Genomic DNA, 21,892 nt, shown 5'->3' on the forward strand with positions numbered 1-21,892 from the left:
ACACACACACACACACACACACACACACACACACACACACACACACAATACACAGTTAACTTGAATTGTAACATTTTTGTTATGTTTTTTTTTTTTTAAAAAAAGGGAATGCTGGGATAAGAGTGGCTTCAAAAATATTATGTAAATATAAGCCTTGGTAGCTCATTCAACTTCTCTGGCAAAGATGGATTTTTATTAATATTAGAAAATATTAAGTTGTGGCTTGTTGGAACTGTGGATAAGCATCTAACTTTTGCACTGCTAAGACCAAGTTGATTCTGACTTATGTTGCCTCCTAGGCACGTTTTCTCTTTTTGTGCAGAACTGGCAGGTGGAGATATTTTATGATAGTTGTGTCCTTTGGAAAACAGATAAAAAGCAGGATGGAGGTGAGCTGGGACCCTCTCATGCCCACCTCTCCATTCACCAACCAGTGCTTCACTGTGTCTATCCGACTACATTTGTGGCCACAATGGAGTCTCCAGTTTGAGAGGACAAGACCTGCAGAAAAATTCAGGATCTCATTATTATTAAAGCTACTAGAATGCTGCTTATCATTAAACTCCAAGTGATAGTGCCACTGGATGGAGTCCTTTGAAGAAACAATTGAGGAAATTCAACTGTTCTCTTATTCTTATTACTCGAATGCCAGTTTCTATTAGATATATCTTAATGAATGAAAACCAAACTGTTAATGGTGACTGTAAAGCGAGAGCCAATGAGCTTTTATTCATCTTAAAGACCATTATCAGCCAAATACTTATTACATTTGTTCTGTTATAGAGTTACCCAGATCATTTGAGCAGATGTCTTTAGACTTTAATGTCATGTTTCCAGGCAAAAATGATTGTCTACTTGAATAAAAAAAAGCCACATGATTTAAAAAAAAAAAAAGTCCTAGGCTTGGCATCAAAATGTTGGACGTCCAAATTCCACTTATTCCATTTGTAGCCATGGGCACAGAGGGCAGCTAAGTGGCAAAGTGGATAGAGTACCAAACCTGGAATAAGGAAGATCTGAGCTCAAATCCAGGCTCAGGCACTTCCTAATTTTGTGACCCCGGGCAAGTTGCTTCACCCTATTTACCTCAGTTTCCTCATCTATCAAATGAGCTGAAGAAGAAAATGGCAAACCACTCCAGTATCTTTGCCATAAATACTTCAAAAGGAGTCATGAGTTTATCACTTACCATTTGTTTATATGCATATGTTTTTTGGGGTTTGGGTTCTTTGGTAAAAATGAATAATATGGAAATAGGTATCAAGTAATAACATTAATACAACCCAGTGGAATTGCTTGTTGGCTCTGGGAGGGGGAAAGGAACAGGGGAGGGAAAGAAAATGAATCATAGAAACATGGAAAAATATTTTCAAAAATAAAATTTAAATTTAAAAAAGGAGTCCTTAGGAGTCAAAAACAGTTAAAACAACAACATTGTGCCATAGGAACTTTTTTTATCTATCTATCTATCTATCTATCTATCCATCTATCTGTACATATATATATAAATCTATATTACATTTCTTAAATGAGGATAATGACAGAATTAGAGATGTAGAGCTCGAAGAGAATGCTCAAGTCCTCCACTCAAACTTATTAATTTTGTAGATGAGGAAATCAAGGGACAGGGAGATTTAAGTATTCAGAATTCTCTTGCCATCTTTGTCCTGTTTATTTTGCCCCAATGCAACACAGAGATAGTATTGGACCTCAGAACCAGCCTCTTGTAGCACCATCTCCTTAGTCCTTACACTCCAAAGCTGGTATCTGGGGATTCACTGAGACTTCTTCCCCATCAAAATAGGGGGCAGCATCGTATAGTGAAACAAAGCACTAGATGGACTAGGTTATCAGCTGGATGACCTTGAGGAGATTGGAGCATGTCTCAGAGACTCAACATACTCATCTGTAAAAATGTTGCCCTGTGTCTACCGTACAAGGTTAGGATGGTAGATGATAGGATCCACTAGCAAAACGTATGCAAATCACAGGATGGAATTAGAAGTAATAGACAAGTGTCATTGCACTAGTATGTTATCGACATTGATGAGCCACAACCCACATGTTCTCCCTGTTTGGTACTTTCATCATTTCTTACAGCATAGTTAATGTTTCATTAAAATAATGTAACACATTTTTTTCAGCCTTTTCTCAACCAGTGGGTATTGACTTTGTGGCCAATTCTTACTCTCCTAAAAAGGTGCTAGTATCAGTATTTTGATGTATATGAAAATTTTCTTATCAGTCTTGGCAATAGAGGAATCTCCAGATTAGATCATATGGGCATTTTTTAAAAACCTTTATCTTATGTCTTAGTATAAGTGCTAAGACATAAAAGGGGCAAGGACAAGGGAGTCAGTTAAGTGACTCTCACAGGTTCACACAGCCAGAAAGTATCTAAGACAGGATTTGAACTCAGATCCTCCCAACTCCAGTTTTTTGTTGTTGTTCTATTTTTTTTTTAGAAAATTATTTTCCATGCTTCCATGATTCATGTTCTTGCTCTCTTTCCCCTCCACCCCCCAGTAGCTGACGCGCATTTCCACTGCTTTGTTCATGTGTCATCAATCAAGACATATTTCCATATTATTGATAATTGTTCTACGGTGGTCATTAAGAGTCTACATCCAAATCATGTATGCATCAACCCATGTGTTCAAGCAATTGTTTTTCTTCTGTGTTTCCCCTCCTGTAGTTCTTCCTCTGAATGTGGGTAACGTTCTTTTCCATAAATCCCTCAGAACTGTCCTGGATCATTGCATTGCTGCTAGTACAGAAGTCCATTACCTTTGATTTTACCACAGTATATCAGTCTCTGTGTACAGTGGTCTGGATCTGCTGCCTTCACTCTGCATCAATTCCTGGAGGACTTTCCAGTTCACATGGAATTCCTCCAGTTTATTATTCCTTTGAGCACAGTAGTATTCCATCACCAACAGATACCACAATTTGTTCAGCCATTCCCCAATTGATGGGCATACTCTCGTTTTCCAGTTTTTTGCCACCACGAAGAGCATGGCTATAAATATTTTTATACATGTCTTTTTTCCTATGATCTCTTTGGGGTACAAACCCAGCAGTGGTATGACTGGATCAAATGACAGGCATTCTCTTAGCTTTCTTTGGGCATAGTTCCAAATTGCCATCCAGAATGGTTGGATCAATTCACAACTCCACCAGCAATGTATTAATGTCCCAATTTTGCCACATCCCCATCAACATTCATTACTCTTCCCTGCTATCATTTTAGCCAATCTGCTGGGTGAGAGGTGATACCTCAGAGTTGTTTTGATTTGCATTTTTCTAATTATTAGAGATTTAGAACACTTTCTCATGTGCTTATTGATAGTTTTGATTTCTCTATTTGAAAATTGCCTATTCATGTCCCTTGCCGATTTATCGATTGAAGAATGGTTTGATTTAGCTCTTTGTATATTTGAGTAATTAGATCTTTGTCAGAGTTTTTTGTTATAAAGATTTTTTCCCAGTTTGTTGTTTCCTTTCTGATTTTGGTTGCATTGTTTTTGTTTGAACAAAAACTTTTTTAATTTAATGTAATCGAAATTATTTATTTTACATTTTGTAATTTTTTCTGACTCTTGCTTGGTTTTAAAATCTTTCCTTTCCCAGAGATCTGACAAGTATACTATTCCGTGTTTGCCTAATTTTCTTATAGTTTCCTTTTTTATATTCAAGTCATTCACCCACTCTGAATTTATCTTGGTGTAGGGTATGAGATGTTGATCTAAACCTAATCGCTCCCATATTGTTTTCCAATTTTCCCAGCAGTTTTTGTCAAATAGTGGATTTTTGTCCCAAAAGTTGGGCTCTTTGGGTTTATCATACACTGTCTTGCTAACGTTACTTACCCAAGTCTATTCCACTGATCCTCCCTTCTGTCTCTTAGCCAGTACCATATTATTTTGATGGCCACTGCTTTATAGTGTAGCTTAATAGCTGGTACTGCTAAGCCACCTTCCTTCATGTTTTTCTTTCATTATTTCCCTTGGTATTCTTGATCTTTTGTTCTTCCAAATGAACTTTGTTATAGTTTTTCTAATTCTGTAAAAAAGTTTCTTGGTAGTTTAGGCCTAGTACTTTATCTGCTGTGCTATCTAAGAATACTTTTAGTCATTTTATTTGCATCACTCCAAATTTCCAAAATGGTTATAATATCTCACAGCACCCAAAAGAGTATATACTAGTGTATCTTTCTTGCGACGACCCCTTTAATATTGATTATGCCCATCTTTTGCCATCTTTGCCAATTTTATAGGATTTGAGGTAAAGCCTCAGAGTTGTTTTGATGTACATTTCTTTAATTATTTGTTATTTGGAATATTCTTTCCAAATATTGGTAGCTAATAACTTGAAATTACCTAAAAACACAACAAACAAAAAAAAACACCATGCCTTCTGTCTTAGAGTAAATACTCTGTATTGGTTCCAGGACAGAAGAGTGGTAATGGCTAGGCAGTCGAGGTTTAGTGACTTGTCCAGAGTCACATAGCTGGGACGTGTCTGAGGTGAGATTTGAACTTCCCATCTCTGGGCCTGGCTCTCAATCCACTGAGCCACTCAGCTGCCCTCTTGAAATTTCTTAAGGTACTTTTATATTCAGTCAACAAATTCTTAGTGGTAAACACTCATTATTAAGGAGGCAATAAAGAATTTTTGTTTTTGTTTTTGTTTTTAAAAAGAGTGCTGAGATGAGATGCTAGTAGCTTTTAAAATATTATGAAAATATAAGGCCTTGCTAGCTCATTCAAACTCTCTGGCAAAAACAGATTTTATTAATATTAGAAAGTAGTAAGTTGTGGCTTGTTGGAACTGTGGATAAGCATCTAACTTTTGGACTGGTAAAACCAAGTTGATTCTGAGGTACCTGACTTTTTAAAGTTTACATTCTAGTAGAGGAATTAAAGCATTTAAAACCCAAATAGCTTCCACATTTCAATAGAAGTTAATGATTTAATTTAGTTCTTACTGTAATCCAAGTGTATTCCAGTTAATGTCTATAATAAGGCTTAAATCTAAGACTCAACCATCTGATTGCAAAAATCAAACCTCGGAACTCTAAAAGAAGAAGACAGTACCAAGACTCCCCCAATTTGCTCTATGTTGTGCTGGTAAAAACAAACATTTTTAAAGTCCCAGGACCATTCTCTTTAATCCTGGGACCATGACTTTATCAAATGATTAGAAGAAAACAGAAAAAGAAGACCTTGATATGAAAAAATTGGGAGGACAATTTGAGACACCAGGTAGAAGAAAAGGGATTTATAGAAAAGCCATTTGTATATATGATATACTTATTTTAATTTATATTTTATGAATTTTTAAATTTTACTCCTATATAAAATATGCCAGGCACTGTGTTAAATATTTTGTAAATATCATTTCACTTGATCTTAGATATCCAGGTATTGAGCAGATTGGTGTGGTTCTATCATAATCTTTTTTTTTTTTTTAAACAAACTATCACCAACATTCCCCAGAGTTCTAGTTTCACATAGTGTGCAGATATGGGTGAGGTTCCAAAGAAATCAGTGATAATGGAGAAGGGGCCCAAGGTAGGACCTTTAAAGCTCACAGGTGTGGAAAAGATGAAGCTGACCTCCAGAACCACGAACCGGGTGTTATTCAGTAGGAAGGTGCCTTATACTTGATAACTTACCAATGATACCAAGGCAGGGAAAACCCTTATAGCCCTATGCATTCTGTTGACTCTCCAAAAACCTGTTATTTATTTGGGTTGTTGTTGTTGTTGTTGTTGTTGTTGTTGTTGTTGTTGTTGTTGTTGTTACTTATATGGTTTTTTATTTTGGTTACTTATTTATTTTTGGATATTTATTTGGTTATTTATTTTTGGCTTGGTTTTATTTGTTTTACTTTGTTTTCATGCATTTGAAGAAAAAATAGCCATATTAAAATATGTCAGTTGTGTCCCTCAACCTTGATTCCTCCCTAGTTCTTCCCTCCCAATTCTGGTGATACCAGAGACCTGCTCAAGGCTGAAACTGGCATTTGCCTCTCCAGTATCTCACCCGTGCCTCTCCTCATTCTATATAAATAGGAAGACTTATTTTTAAGTTTGTTTTGAAAGAGATCTGAACTGCTGCATCCTTCAGGTACCCTTAATAGTAACAGTAACTCACAAAAAGTGCTTTCTGGTTTACAAAGTACTCTTTTTTTGTTATATTAGAACCTCACAAGTCTAGGTCTGTGAGTTCTTATCTAAATTTTGTAATTGAGGACATTGAGACGGATGGAAATTAATGCCCTGGGTGGGATCTCGTCGTGAATAAAAATCTAGCGTGGAATTAGAATTCAGGTCTTCCTTGGTCTAGTGTTCGGTGTGCTAAAACTGGAAGTTTTCCCTGATTGACCTCTTAATAGAGAATAGAGGCAGCTGGTGGTACAGTTAGAAAATTCAGATCTGGACTCACAAAATTTCCCAGCAGTATGGCCCTGGCTTAAGTCACTTGCCTCTGTTTATCTCTGTTTTCTCAATTGTAAAATGGAGATAATCATAGCATCTACTTTGTAGGGTTGTTGTGAAGAAAAATTGAGATAGTATTTATTTTTTAAAATGCACTTAGGAGGGCAGCCGGGTAGCTCAGTGGCCTAGAGATAGGAGGTCCTTGGTTCAAATCTGGCCTCAAACACTTCCCAGCTGTGTGACCCTGGGCAAGTCACTTAACCCCCATTGCCTAGCCCTTACCATTCTTCTGCCTTGGAGCCAATACACAGTATTGACTCCAAGATGGAAGGTAAGGGTTTAAAAGAAAATAAGAGGAGAGAAGTTAAGGGAATAGATATCTTTTTAAAGCCTGGTATTGTGCTAAGTACTTTACAAATATTCTCTTATTTGATTCTCACAGTTAACTATTAACACATTCCTGTCTCATCACTGAGCAAAAACAAACAAACAAACAAATAAACAAACAAACAAACAAATAAACAAATAAATAAAGTCAAATAAAATGCACTTAGCAAGAGTAGCTAGGTGGCACAGTGGATAGAGCCTGGAGATAGATGGACCGTGTATTATCTCTGTTTCGTGTCTTTTCCAGAGCATACAAGGAAAACCTGGGGATGTGCTTGACACTCAGTAGTTACTTTATAAATATTTGTGGAATTAAATTAAATTGAACTGAATTGAGTTATATAATTTGAAAGCTGGAAGTTCAGCATTCTCATTTTATAGATGGGGAAATTTGATCTAGGGAGGCTGAATGACTTAACTGAGCCCACCCAGCAATTCCAGGAGAAACTAAGGTCTTGAGCCCAGATAGCCTAGATATAAGTCTGATGTTTTGGACCATTACATTTTGTTATTTTAGTCCATCTATGTTTTAATCATTTTTAAAATTCCAAAGTATCTTACATGCAACCACAATATAACCCTGCAGCATACTCTGCCCAATAACACATTTATTTGAGAGATAATTTCATATTATCTCATTTTTCCAAATCAATATGCATAAGAATCTAATAAATACCTACATCAGTAAACAACTTGCTGATTCAAAGCTGTACACCACGTTTTGTTCTGTTTTTTCATTTCTGAATCATAAGTAAAATCTTGCCTTGTCTTCCTGCCCAAGATGTGAAATCCTACTTTGTTTATAAGCACATAAGTCCTATCTATGGCATAATCAATAGTTTAAGGCGATCTGGAAGATTTGTACTTATCACAACTTGGAACAGAATTGTTAGAGTCTGACTGACAGCAGTATTAAAAGATTTCTAGCTCCTATGAAGTGTTAGAAATCTTAATGACCATGGTTTTATTTCATTAAATAGATAGTTATCAGCACAAAACTGTCAACTGATTGAGTAAATTCTGTACTCAGATACATATTTTACCTCTCTGCTATACACAACTGAAGGCCAGGAGGAGAAAGGATAACAGAATGATTGGCAGGCATGGACATTATGTTTGCATATAAGAATTCATTTTTCTGCTAAGTATAAACAGGTATTCTCTAGCATTATATCAATTTTGCAAAGTCTAGAATCAGAAGAATTAACACAATCACAGAATTTCAGTCTTCAAAGAAACATTAATTCAGGGGGTTCTTAATCTGAGGACTGCAAACTTATTTTATAATTATTTTGATAACTATTACAATATAATAAAATTTCTACCAATTTTATTTTCTTTTAAGTTTAAAATATTTTAAAATATTATTTTAAATTTTGTTTAAACTTAAAAATATTATTTTGAGGAGTCTATAGGCAAAAGGGTCCATAACAAAAAAAATGTTTAAGAACTTTTTTTCTACCTGGTGTTCCCCACCCCCATCACAATTATAGTTAACATCATTGAAATGTAAGGATTCCAAAGCACTTTTTACTACATTTATGTCATTTTGTCTTCACAACAGTTCTGAATTAGGTAATCTTATTATTCCTCATTTGGCAGATGAAGAAACTGAAGTTAAGATTTTTAAATGTGATTTGCTTAGTATTACATAGCTAATAAGTGTCTGAAGCAAAATGTGAACTCATCTTCTTGATTCCAAGACCAGAACTGCATTCTGCAATCAAGCTTCTTAGAACCCCTACCACATCTGACCCTTTTTGGTTTAAATACTCTGATCAAGTAGATCCTCTTTACCTCTTAAGGCAAACCATTCTACCTTTGGGTAGCATTAATTATTGGGAAGATTTTCCTGAAAGGAAGCCCAAATATGCTATCTTGCAAGTTCTATCCATTGCTTGTAGGTTTTTTTTTTACCCTCTGTGACTAATCAGACCTTTTCTACATGACAACCCTTCCTATACTTGAAGATAACTTTCAGGTATCTTCTGAGCCCTCTCAAGGGCATCATCACCAGTTTCTTTAACTGATCCGTAAATGGCATTAATAATAGGAGTAATGCCATTCTGGTTTCTTTCCTAATTGTTCTCTAGTCTTAGAACTATTTTTTTAACCAGATTTTCTTAACTTCTCTGGTGTTGTGGACCTCCATTGTTGTCTGGTGAAGCTTCTAGTCTCTTGTCAAAATCATACTTTTAAATATATAAAGAAAAATACATAGGAACCAATTATGTTGAAATATATTTACAAATTTAAGTTTACAAACCGTAGAATAAGAATTCATCCTAAACTGCAGAGCCTAGGCACATTTTTTCAGATGTTTTCTGACTATACCAGATTCTGTAAGCTTTGGGAATGCAAAGACAATCTTTGCCTTTTAAATAATACTACATACTAATGGAGAAAGACTATACCTAAAATAGAGCTAAAAGTGGTTAGTGGATAGGGTTTTGTAAGGGAATGAGAACAAAAGGTCCAGAAGTAGTCTTGGGAGGTCCTGAGCTGATTTGGTTTTCTTTTGAATGTATCAGGCCTCCTCATATAGAGATTTGGAACCTTAACTCATCCCTTCGAGCAGGAGACCCCAGAAGAGGTGGTATTATCAGCATGGGGAAATCAGTCCCGTGGGATAGAGATGCAGAAGTAACGTGGGGAGGCATGGGTTAAAATAGTTAGGAGTGAGCATGGCTGATAGTGGTACTTCCCTCCATTGGAAATTTATGGATGAGCTCCCCAGTAAGAGAAAGAGATTGTCAAGGTGAAAGTATTGATTATATATTTGCATTCTCACCTCCTTATCTGTGGCATCTATGACATTCAGTGCAATTTAAGATTACATTTATTTTTTGGTCACCTCATTATTACCCCATTTGCTCATTGAGCTTTCAGAATCTTTTTGGATCTAATCACTGTCTTCAAGTGTTAGCTTTCTCTTCTAACATTGTGCCATCTCTATGCATGATCTTTTTAAATAAAACTTAGGATATTTTAATAAAACGTAAACTTCTTTTGGAAAGACTTAGAATAATAATGATATTTATATGAAGTATTAACTGTGCTTTTTGGCAAGGTTATTAAATAAATCATAGACAAATTTCATCAATATTTCAGTGAATGTATAAACTCATCGTTATTGGTTCTACCTTCAGATTACAATCAGTTCTTGACTTCTCACCCTGTATCATGCTTAGGTCTCTCAACATTTGTTGAGAACCAGTTTTGTAGCTATCTATCTGTTGTGCCTGAATTTCCTTTTGTAACTGGCCTATGTCCCTTTCTGATCACACATAATCTTTTTGTTTTCTCTTACACTGTTTATTTTGCACAAGTTATCTTTAGTAATGTACTGCAGCCTATTTCTACCCCCCCCCACTAAAATTTCTCCATGGCTTTTAGGTCACCTCAGTTTTGATTCTTAAGGGATTATATTATTTCGTTATTAACAACCAACATTTTGAATTTTGACATTGAGAATATTGACATTAAAAGAGATAGGGTTTGGGGCCATTGCAATCTATGATGAACTCATTGATCAAAAAACAAATTAAAGGGAGGAAAGATATAGGGTAAGCCATGAGTTCATCATCTTTTTTGTGTCATGGACCTTTTTGGCTGTCTGGTAAAAATCTATGGACTTGGTCTCAAAACAATGTTTTTGAATAAACAAAATAAAATACAAATAATTTAAAAAGAAAATCAGTTCAACTGAAGTGTATTTATCAGTACATTTCTTTAAACAAGTTCACAGTTCCTAGGTTAAGAACTCTTGATCTAAGCATTTTCATAGTTTGGCAGTAGCAAGGAAGTAATAGTGATAATAGCTTTGCCTTCAGCTCTGTGGACATAAGGTTTCAAATATCATGGTAAATATTTGACTCAGGAACACAAATTCTTAGGGAAATAACTGTAGAAGGTTTGAAAATTCTTGCCTTCTTCCCCTTTAATGTGTTTTTTTACCAAATATACCATTGATACAGGTATAATTATAAGATTTCATAACAATCATAAAGTAGAGAAATAAAGATGATAGGGGAGGTTTTTGTTGTATATGCTTGAGGCATGACAGTATGATAAAAAAGACAGCAATATTTCAGTTTACCAATTTAGTACCAAGGATTTTATAGAACAAGACAAAATAATAACATTCATTTGACAGAGTGAAAGATTTAAAATAAAAATGGAAAACTACAACAATGACTTATACTAGATAAACTTGACCCAGAAGGAACTGAAAAGAGTGTTTAACAAAACCAAAAGCACAAACCATTTAATGGAAACATTCCTATTTGGCAAGAACTGCTGGACAGTTTGGCAGAAAATAAGCTTAGACCACAATCTTATACCACATATCATGATAAACTTTAAATCAACACATAATCTAAATATATAGTGTTTTACAAGAGCGCTGACTTATTCCTTACACCAACCTTGTGAGAGAATTGCCATTATTTTACCCATTTTACCTTGCTAATAATCCTCTTGGAGTAAAATTCAAACTCAGGTCTTCTTGACTCCCAAGTTTGAAGGTCCATCTGTATTGCCTAGCTACCTAAATTAAAAAATCTCATTCTTAAAAAACAAAACAACAACCAAAAAACCCAGCATAGATCAGATGGTGGTTCCTTTCACACTAGAGTGAGAATTGTTGATAAAGAGAAGTAATCATAAAAGATAAAGTAGACAATTTTGACTGCACAATTTTTTAAAAAAGTTTTTGCACAAAGAAAATTAGTACAGCTAGAATAAAAAGAAAAATTGTTGAGTGCAAAATAATCTTGGCCCTGAATATCTAACATGAAAGTTTGACATGGTACACAGTAACAGTAATGTTGTGGAATGATCAAATGTGGATAGACTTCGCTACTATCAGCAATACAATGTTCCAGCATAATTCTGAGGGACTTATGACAAAGAATAGTATCCACCTCCAGAGAAAGAACTTGTTGGAGTAGGAATGCAGATGGAAATATATAATTTTTCACTTACTTGGGTATATGTTTTGGAGTTTTGGTTTTATGAGATTACTTCCTTATAAAAATAAATAATATGGAACTGTTTTGTGTGATAATACATGTATAAACCAGACTGAATTGCTCGTCAGCTCTGGGAGCAGGGAGGGAAGAAGGAAAGGATCATATAACTTCAGAAAACTTGTGTAGAAATTTATGATATGTAATTGGTAAAAAAATTAAATTGCATTTTAAAAATAAAAGAAAATGTAAGTTTGATAGGTGCTTAGTATGCATAGAGTATCAGCATTGTACACAAGACAAAAAATGAAGTGAAAAACTGGTGAATGTCTAACTTAATTGGACTTTAGCCCCAAAGTTTACTTCACATTCCTCAACTTTATTCCTACTAATAAACAAATGTAATTATTCAGGATTTTTTTGTTTGTTCGTTTGTTTGCTTGCTTGCTTGTTTTTGAAATTTCTTCTTGCTTTTGTGAAGAAGGAGAGAGGGAAAGGGAGAGAGACACAGAGAGAGAGAGAGAGAGAGAGAGAGACAGAGACAGAGACAGAGACAGAGAGACAGAGAATAGAATTTCTCATTAAGGTATAAAGACATTTTTTTACACCATACTACTGTATCAATCATTTGACAGAGTTTTAGTTTTTGTTTATTTTCCTGTATGGTTATAGTGATTGATTAACAAGTTGAAGTTTTGGATATTAAGAGAAGAGTATCCACAAAATATATCCTTCTCTTCTCCTGAAGTTGTTCATTAGTGGCTTCCTTGAGGTAAAATGACAGAATTACAGAGATGGAAGAAATCTCAGAAATGGTATAGCCCAGCACATAAGACCCAGTGATGATCATTCAGCTCCTAGTTTGAAGATATATGGGAATCTACCATGTTCCAAGACAGCCGATTTGAGTTTTGGACAGATTTATTGGTAGATAAATTCAACTTGGGAGATAGCTGGGTGACTCAGTGGATTGAGAGCAAAGCCTAGAGATAAGAAACCCTGGGTTCAAATCTGGATTCAGACACTTCCTAGCTGGGCAACTCACTTAACCCCCATTGCCTAGCCCTTATTGCTCTATTGCCTTGGAACCAATACACAGTATTGATTCTAAGATGGAAGGTAAGGGTCAAAAGGGAAAAAAAAGATACCTTTACCTTATATTGAGCTGAAATTTTTTTTCTCTATGACGTTTACTCATTGATAGTAGTTTTATCAAACAAACAAAAAAAAAAACCCTTCCCAAAACCCCCCCCAAACCCTCCTCAAACAAACCCTAATCCCTCTTCCTTATGAAGACTTTTCAAATACTTTGAACAATTTCTTTTGACAGCTCTAATGTCCCCTCCTGGGCCTACTCTTCTGTAGACTAAAAATCCTCAGTTCTTTCAATAGATCCCCTTATGTTATGATTTCCTGGTTGCCCTCTGCTGGGTGTGCTCCAAACTGCCAGCCTGTAGCAGTTGCACATGAAGGATTTTATTTTGTTTTCATTAGCTTAATAGTTTTAACAGAGAGATCTCTATTTATCTGTCCTCTGTCTATTCAGTTTGGTTTCTGAAGGCAAGTACTTTGGCTCCCTGAAGTGTAATCTCACAAGTCTGTGACTACTTGTTGGTAATAAATCTTTAAGAAAATTATTAGAGTTGTTGCCTTTGACTGGAGAATAATTCACATTTATAGAATGTTTTGTTAAATGTCTTTCTTTCTCACTTTTTCTTCCACAACCATGAAAATTACTCCATGGAAATATTATTATGCCCATTTTACAAATGAGAGAAATCTTGATCAAATAACTACCAAGTGGCAAAAGTAGGAATTTAAATCTTTATCTTCTCAGCTTGTACTCCTTTCATCCTATATTATTTACTGAGACATTTCACATTGTTCTAATTTATTTATTTATTTATTTATTTTAAGCCCTTAACTTCTGTGTATTGACTTATAGGCGGAAGAGTGGTAAGGGTAGGCATTGGGGGTCAAGTGACTTGCCCAGGGTCACACAGCTGGGAAGTGTCTGAGGCCGGATTTGAACCTAGGACCTCCCGTCTCTAGGCCTGACTCTCAATCCACTGAGCTACCCAGCTGCCCCCTGTTCTAATTTTTTAAAGGACTTTGTTTCCTGACAACTAATTCCTCTTTTTGTCAGAATATCTTATTAAAAATTCTTCCAGACATGTTTGCTTATCCACAAACAGTACAGTTGATATCTGCCTTGGTAATGACATGATATAAATAGCTTGGGCACTTTAGAAATTACTTTTCTGATGGAATCAGTCTATAACTTAATGATTTCTAATTTAATCTAATAACTAATGATCAACAGGATTTCATTTCTCTAGGAGTTGTACCAAAAAGGTATACAACCATTAAACACAGCTTAATTTCTTATAGTTTACTGTAATTCAAAATCTTTTTTTTAGATTTCCTTTGACAGGGACTTATCAACTAAGATTACGTTGAACAGTAAATGATAAATTCATTTTCATATGCATTAAGTAGTCCCCAAAAGTGATTTCAGTTTTTTTTTCTTGAACCCTCTTATACTCAGTTTATTGTGTTCAGTATCATCAGAATCGAGGTCTCTGATTTATAGACTAAAGAGTAGCTGGGAAAACAAAGTGTTGATTGAATAGGATGGCTATATAGAAAGTGGCAAGGCATTGAAAAATGAGCTGACCACACTATTTTATGCTTAAATTTGAGATATTTGGTTATCAAGATCCATTTACATGGCTTTTCTTGTAAAATGGTAATTAATTGGGCAAATAGCAGTCCTCTCTTGACAATAAAGATGCCAATGCCTTTTCAGTTGAGTCATAACTCAAGAAAGTTGAGGCTCCTGGGATCAAATGCAAATTACTAAATCATCATTTGAAATGGCATTGTTGAAATGTTAGCAGCCATCTCAAGCTGATTCTTTGTTCAATACTAAATATGTTTTGCATATTTAAGAACCCCCTGGTCTTGCTATCAAAGATACATCTCCCGCTTACACCCATCTGTGATATTCCCTTGTTCAGTGAAATAGAGTAGCTCCTTCTTAACTGCGAGGATCAAATACAAATTTCTCTTTCTAGCTTTTCCAGTCCTTCCCGTCCTTCTCCTTCAGTTTTCTACCTTTAAGCCAAACTGGTTTCCTGTCTTTTCTCACACATGATGCTCCTTTGTCCCTTTCCTCTCTCATCTCTGGAATGCAATCTCTCCTTCATCACCTGTTTTTAGAACACTTGGTTTTCTTTTAGTGCATCCATTTTAACGAAGCCATTCCTTCAAACAAATGCAGATACCCATTTATCTGTGTCCCAGATCTCCTCTTTTTTTGGTACATATTACAAATATGGTTACATAGGCGTAGATATAATCTCTCCACCCTGATCCAGTGCAAGTCCTTTGAAGGCAGGCCCAGTTTCTTTCTTTCGCTCTGCACCTGACATAGTTAGTACATTGTTAATAAATAATAAATGCTGACGGATGGATGCTTTTTCTTCCTAGTGATCATACTTTGCACTGTGTAGTCTAATGGTGATTCTCAGAAACATGTCTGAATCATCTGGGTCGTGTGGATCTATTGTTATTTTAATGGTCTTTGCAAGCATTGAATAAGTATGACTTAGATTCTGGCCTAAGGGATTTTGCATTGTCAGACATGCAATTTGGAGCTCTTTGGAGTCAGTAGGTAGTTTTATTATAGAACTTGAGAGGAGAAGATGAGATTGGTTTCAGAAAAGCAGTCTTTGGGTGATTAGGCAGATAATTTTATCAAAATCCCTTATCTTTAACTTTATTTTCAGAATATAGCATGAATATTTTATTTGCCTCACTTAAACTATCTTTCTCCATTAACTTCTAGAAGAAAGTCCTGAATAATTTTGTTTACTTCTTTACTGTGTGGGTGCTTTGACATCTTTAAGGTGTCTTGCTCAGATCTGGAACTTGAAAGGAATCTAATTTTGACCTAATATATTTTCTCCTAGGTATCAAAAAAAGGACAGTTTCATACTTACCTACTCTTTTGCCTGAGGCTTTAACTAACTATTACAAGATAACCTCTTGCGTACTTTTATTTTATCCCAAGGGGTTAGAAGTTTTGCTCATTTTAAGACATGAATTAATACTGGTCTTAAATTAAGCCTGTAAAAGAATGTTGAACTTGGGTTCTCACACTCCTATTAACTTTAGGTATATCACCTAATTTCTTGGTGGCCCAGTTCCTTCATCTACAAAATGGGAACTGCAATCCATGCCCTTCAATCTGGAAGGATCACATGAGATAATGGACCAGTACAGCCCCTACGTGCCCAATCATACACTCACTGACCAAGAAACCCAACCCCTTAGTCCCATTTTTGTTTGTTGATTTGGTTTTATTTTTAAAGACAACAGATTCAGTACTGCTTGTCAATGATCATAGAATATTAGGGAATGGAAGCTCCAGTTCCTTAGCTATCCAGTGTCTAGCTAAATCTTGCCTTTATGATTCATTTGACCAGGCCACCTCTCCATGTCCTTTACTCTTTTATCCATGTTGGTTGTTGAACTCTTCTCTGGCCCTTTCTTTCTACACAGTGCCATACTTAATGTTTGTCAGGTTAAAATTATTTGAAATAGATTTTATGCCTAGACCTCTGAGTCTCATATCTGTCTTCTATCCTCTTCAAAACAGAACTAAACAAAAAACATCTACACTGGTACTTTCCAGCCTTCTCTTTGCATATGATGGCTAAATTTTAAGTTGTAGATTAATTTGAGAAAATACTTGATAAAAGCATACTAGTAATTCACTAATGTTGATATTTTATAGGAAACAAACTTATATGACCATTTTTATTTTATTTATTTATGGACTTATGAATTTGAAACAGTAATTATATACACTCACAAACCATTATTTGGTCTACAGAATGTATGTTTGCTTATTATACTGGTTTATATTGTTTGACTTTGGAATACTAATTAAGAATCAAAATGTCAATGCTTAGTGTGTATATGGATTTGTGGACACCTTGAAATAACCTCCAGCCCCTTTGGTCCTTATCCTATGATAAAAGTAGTAATTATTATCATTATTATTAATAATAATAGATAAATTTTATATGGCACTTAATATTTGCCAGGTACTCTGCTAACTGATATCCAAATAATATCTCTCAGTTTTCAGGCACCACTAAACTATAACTCTTGTTTTTAATTTGTACTATGTATTATATTCCATTACCTTTATATCCAAAGATTTTCTACTTACAAGTTTCTAAAAAATAGATCCACAGGATCTAAATAATCCACAGGATATTAAATAATAACCATTATTATTGTGCTAAATGACCTCCAAAAATGCCATTGTTTCCTTCCAAAAAACTCCTACTGAACATACAGTTACATTTGTTGTTGTTATTTGTTTCAGACACTTCTCCAAGTGATTGGCGTGGTAGCTGTGGCCATGGCTGTGATCCCATGGATTGCTCTCCCTTTAATTCCACTTGCTATAATTTTCATTTTTCTTCGAAGATACTTTTTAGAAACATCAAGAGATGTGAAACGCCTGGAATCTACAAGTGAGTAAGGATTCACTTTGGGTCTATTCGGTAATTTAAGAGACACATAAAGTTCTGCTTACTTTAAGTTGCAAAATTAGTCTTCTCTACGTGTTCCTTAAAGCAACATTAGTTCATTTCTGGGGTCACAGAGATAGCCAGGAATGTTGGAAAGAGAGTTCAGGAATTTCAGTGAGGCTGAGATAAATAAGGAGGTATAAAAAATATATTCTAAAAAATAAGTTTATTTTGGGTGGAATAAAATTTTTTCAGAACATTTAGGAATATCAGTGAGGAGTAAACCAATAAAGAAGTGAGTTGCGCATATTTGCTGGGGATCCTGGGCTAGTTTCATGCTTTAGGCAACTCTTAAGGACTATAAGTTAAAGAAGAATTGCTATTTAGGCACTAGAAGAAGTTTCCACACTGAGAGTAATTTTGAAAAATCCATAATATCCTACTTTTCTATTTCATGATAATCAAATTACTAGCTTAAGGAATGTTGTTAGCCACCACTTAATTATAACAAAAAGTCATCTACTTCCCCTTTAGTGATACTGTTCACACTGGTGGACCAGCAAGGATTCAGGCAACTTCTGTGGGTCATTGTTTATTTACATACTTTGTCAAAATTATTTCTAAAGTAACTTTGATCTTATGAATATTGCACTTTGTCATTTTCTAGTTAAAATGCAAAATGGAATTTCCTAATTGAATATATTTCCTTGTTTGGGAAAAGAAAAAATAGTGAATGTATTAGGATATTTTAGTCATGTGTCATTAAAAGTTTAGAAAGATCTTTCTCCTCCTTGGCAAGTTACAATTATTATGTGGTAGATGATAAGCATCATAGAGGGTCTAAACAGTAAGCAAGCTATTGGCAGTTCTTTTTTATTAAATACTTTCTTTTTTCCAATTACATGTAAAACCAAATTTTAGCACTTGCTCTTTTAAATTTTGAGTTTCAAATTCTTTTCCCTCCTTCCTTTCCTTTCCTTTCCCCCTCATTGAGGACACGGGCTATTTGATATAGGTTATACATGTACAGTCATGCAAAACATATTTCCATATTAGTCATTTTGTGAAAGAAAGCCAGAGCCCAAAAAAACCCAAACAAAAATAAAGAAAGTAAAAAGTAGTATGCCCCAGTGTACATTTATACTCCCATCTCTTCTTTCTCTGGAGGTTGATATTATTTCTCTTTCTAAATCCTTCAAGATTGTCTTAAATCACTGTATTGCTGAGAATAGCTGAGTGATTCACAGTTGACTAATGTATAATATTACTGTTACTTATGTATGCTTTTCTTATGGTGTTGCTTACTTCACTTTGCATCATTTCTTGTAAGCCTTCTCAGGTTTTTCTGAAAGTACCCTGCTCATCATTTCTGGTGGCACAATAGTATTCCATCACAATCGTATACCACAACTTGCTTAGTCATTCCTCAATTGATGGACATCCCTTAAGTTTCTAGTTCTTTGCCATCACAAAAAAAAAGGCTGCTATAGATATTTTTGTATATAGGTCCTTTTTTCTTTTTTTTTTTCCAATCTCTTTGGGATACAGACCTAGTAGTGGTATTTCTGAGTCAAACAAAATGCACTTTTGGGTATACTTCCAAATTGTTCTTCAGAATGATTGGATCAGTTCACAACTCCAACAATAGTGTATTAATGTCCCAGTTTTCCCATGTCCACTCTGATATTTGTTATTTTCCTTTTCTGTCATATCAGCTAATCTGATAGATGCGAATTGGTACATCAGAGTTATTTTAATTTTCATTTCTCTAATCAATAGTGATTTAGAGCATTTTTTTTTAATGATTCTAGGTAGCTTTGATTTCTTCATCTGAAAACTGTCTTTGACCATCCAACAATTGAGAAAACTTGTATTCTCATCAGTTTGTCTCAATTATATATTTGAGAAATGAGGACTTTGTGAGAAGAAACTTGCCATAAAAGTTTTCCAGTTATGATTACTATGTATTTCCCTCCATCTTGTTTTTCCTGTTTATCCTTTTTTTCTCCCTTTGCCCTATCCCTCCTCAAATTTATTTTGCTTCTGACCACTGCCTTCCCCACTCCTTCTTCCTTTCTCTTAGTCCCACCTTCCCTCCTGCTCTTCCTCCTCCCCCACTTTCCTGTAGAGTAAGATTAATTATTACATCCAACTTAGTGTTTATGTTATTCCTTCTTTGAGCCAATTCTAATAAGTGTAAAATTCAAGATTGCCTGTCAGCATCCCCACCCCTCATCATCTTCTCTGCTATTAACAGTTTTGGATTTCTCCCAGATCATAATTTAAATATCATATCACTCTCTTTGGGTTTTCCTCCCATAACCTTTAAAAAATATCCACAAAAGAAAGAGAAGAGAAGAGAGGGTAAATGTGTAATCTAGTAAGCTAATCAGTATAGTAAACCCTCTATTTTTAAATGAGTAGGGCTGTGCCATAATGCATATTATCTCATAACTTGGGCATTCACAGGAGAAAAAAAAAGAAATAATATTATTCCCTGGAAATATATGAACATGTCTATATAAATCATTGGTTCATTACAGGTTTTAAGCAAAAAATCAGCTTTATTCCATTTATATAGTACAAATGGAAAACATAATTTTCTTGTTTATGATTTTCTTTATTGGTTAGTCTTCAACTGCTCTTGATTTAACATTCAAGAATCAAACCCTAAAAGTGATTTAAGTAGTTTCTTCCCTTTTCCTTTCTGATTTGTCATTTGGTAAAATCCATACAATCCTGAATTTTTTGTAGAAACTCTAGAAGATTTTTATTGGTATTCCTTCTCACAGTGCAAATCACAACACATCCATGATTGCCTGCCATGTGCTTATAGTCTCTTCCTGTTCTCTTAAATGTATCCCAAAGTGACTATCCAGAGGGTTGGGGATCTTCCTTGATTCCCCTTCACATTGCATTAATATGGAGAGAACCTGGAGATTTATCCAAAGAGGAAAACTGTCTATCTGTACTTGAAAAAATTTCTTATAAACAATCCAGTATTTTCCTAGATTTCTCTCTTCTGAGGAGATATACAGATATAAAAATAATTAAAACCAGCATTCTGTATTTCTCCACAAGTATCAATAGTGACTCACTCTAGGTTAGAATTGTAATGACTTTTTGTGAGATTTTGCTATTGCAAAGATATAGGTCACATCTTGCCCTGCCTTGACAAACCATTTGTAGTCCCATTTATGGGGGAGAATGAAAACCCATAGCTAAATTATTCCTTTTTAATAGCATACTAGAGACTGATGTACTGATGGGACAGAATTTGTTAAGCAATATTTGGAAAGCAAATTTTTCTTAGAACAGATGAAAGAAACAGTCTGCCAAGTAATGTGACATCAATTCCCAAAATTAATTTCTATAGAATAGTAGAATTTGTCTGACATTTTCATGTTTATGAGCCCTGACCTTGCAATTAAGGCTACATTCCAGTACTGAAAATGTGCTAGGAGCTTCTTCCACTCTGATGAAGACCAAATGACAGGACCGAATTTCCAGCTATGCAGTCATAAAAGCATTCCTGGGTCTCCTGTAGTTAAAGTCAGGATTCTTGAAAGCCTTCTCAGCTGAGCAGGTCATGTGAGAACAGACGCTAGCACAATACCTGGGTACCCCTTTCAGAGTGACCTATAAAGCGACTATTGAAGCATAGTGTACACAAAGAGAGAGCTCCTCAGACGCACTCAAGTGATGAAAAATTACTCCAAATAGCAAAAGCACCATTCCAGATGGATTTTAATTTGCAATTGAAGGTCATTTGAACAGATACTGGACTGAGCCTTTGAATTCCAGATGTTCCAAGTAAAAACTGTTTTGTCCAAGGGTTAAGGAATAGACTTGCAAAATAAACCCTGAGACTAGAGCACAAAAAGGAGACTATCTCTTCATCTTCATTTGTACGCAGGACTATTCTCTTGACAGATTTGATTCTCACACTAAAAACTTGAGGTGGCTTAGAAACTGCTTCTAGGTTTCTAGTAGAACCATGTCACTTTAGGCAAGTTACTCAGCTCCCCAAATCCTTAGTTTATTCTCTTACCAAAAACAGGACTAAACAAAACGATTGCTAAGTTTCCTTCCAATTCTCTTTGATTTTGTGACTGGTAGAGCTTGAGCAGAGGAAAAGGAATGATTCTGCCTGAGTGAATTGTTTCTGTTTTTTGCTTTGCAGCTCGGAGCCCGGTATTTTCCCACTTGTCGTCTTCACTTCAAGGGCTCTGGACCATCCGGGCATACAGAGCTGAGCAGAGGCTCCAGGAATTATTCGATGCTCATCAAGATCTTCATTCAGGTTTGTACATCTTTGGGAACATGCTTGCAAAGGATGAATGATTTGCCACCTGTTCAGGTTGTGACCTCCTCACCCTAGTGGCCTAAGCTGTCTCCTGATTTGAGAGTTTACATATTTCCTTTTATCCTTTTCTTCCCACTGGTAGTTTATTCTCTCTTTTCTATGCCTTCCTTCCCCCTCTTCCTCTGCCATCTCTCTTCACCTTGATGCTCCTTCTTCCCCTCCCCTCCCCTTCCCTCCC

General features: G+C 35.3%; 1 protein-coding gene across 1 annotated transcript in view; it reads left to right on the top strand.

Moving 5' to 3' along the window:
• The window catches only part of ABCC4 (ATP binding cassette subfamily C member 4), a 288,067-nt gene that overhangs the window by 207,495 nt on the left and 58,680 nt on the right, over positions 1-21,892 (top strand). The window contains exons 21-22 of the mRNA XM_044669348.1: positions 17,201-17,351; positions 21,532-21,677. Coding sequence (XP_044525283.1) covers positions 17,201-17,351; positions 21,532-21,677 — 297 coding nt within the window. The remainder of the gene's footprint in view (positions 1-17,200; positions 17,352-21,531; positions 21,678-21,892) is intronic.

This window comes from Gracilinanus agilis, chromosome 3 (assembly GCF_016433145.1).
Source record: "Gracilinanus agilis isolate LMUSP501 chromosome 3, AgileGrace, whole genome shotgun sequence".
Taxonomy (NCBI): Eukaryota; Metazoa; Chordata; class Mammalia; order Didelphimorphia; family Didelphidae; genus Gracilinanus; species Gracilinanus agilis.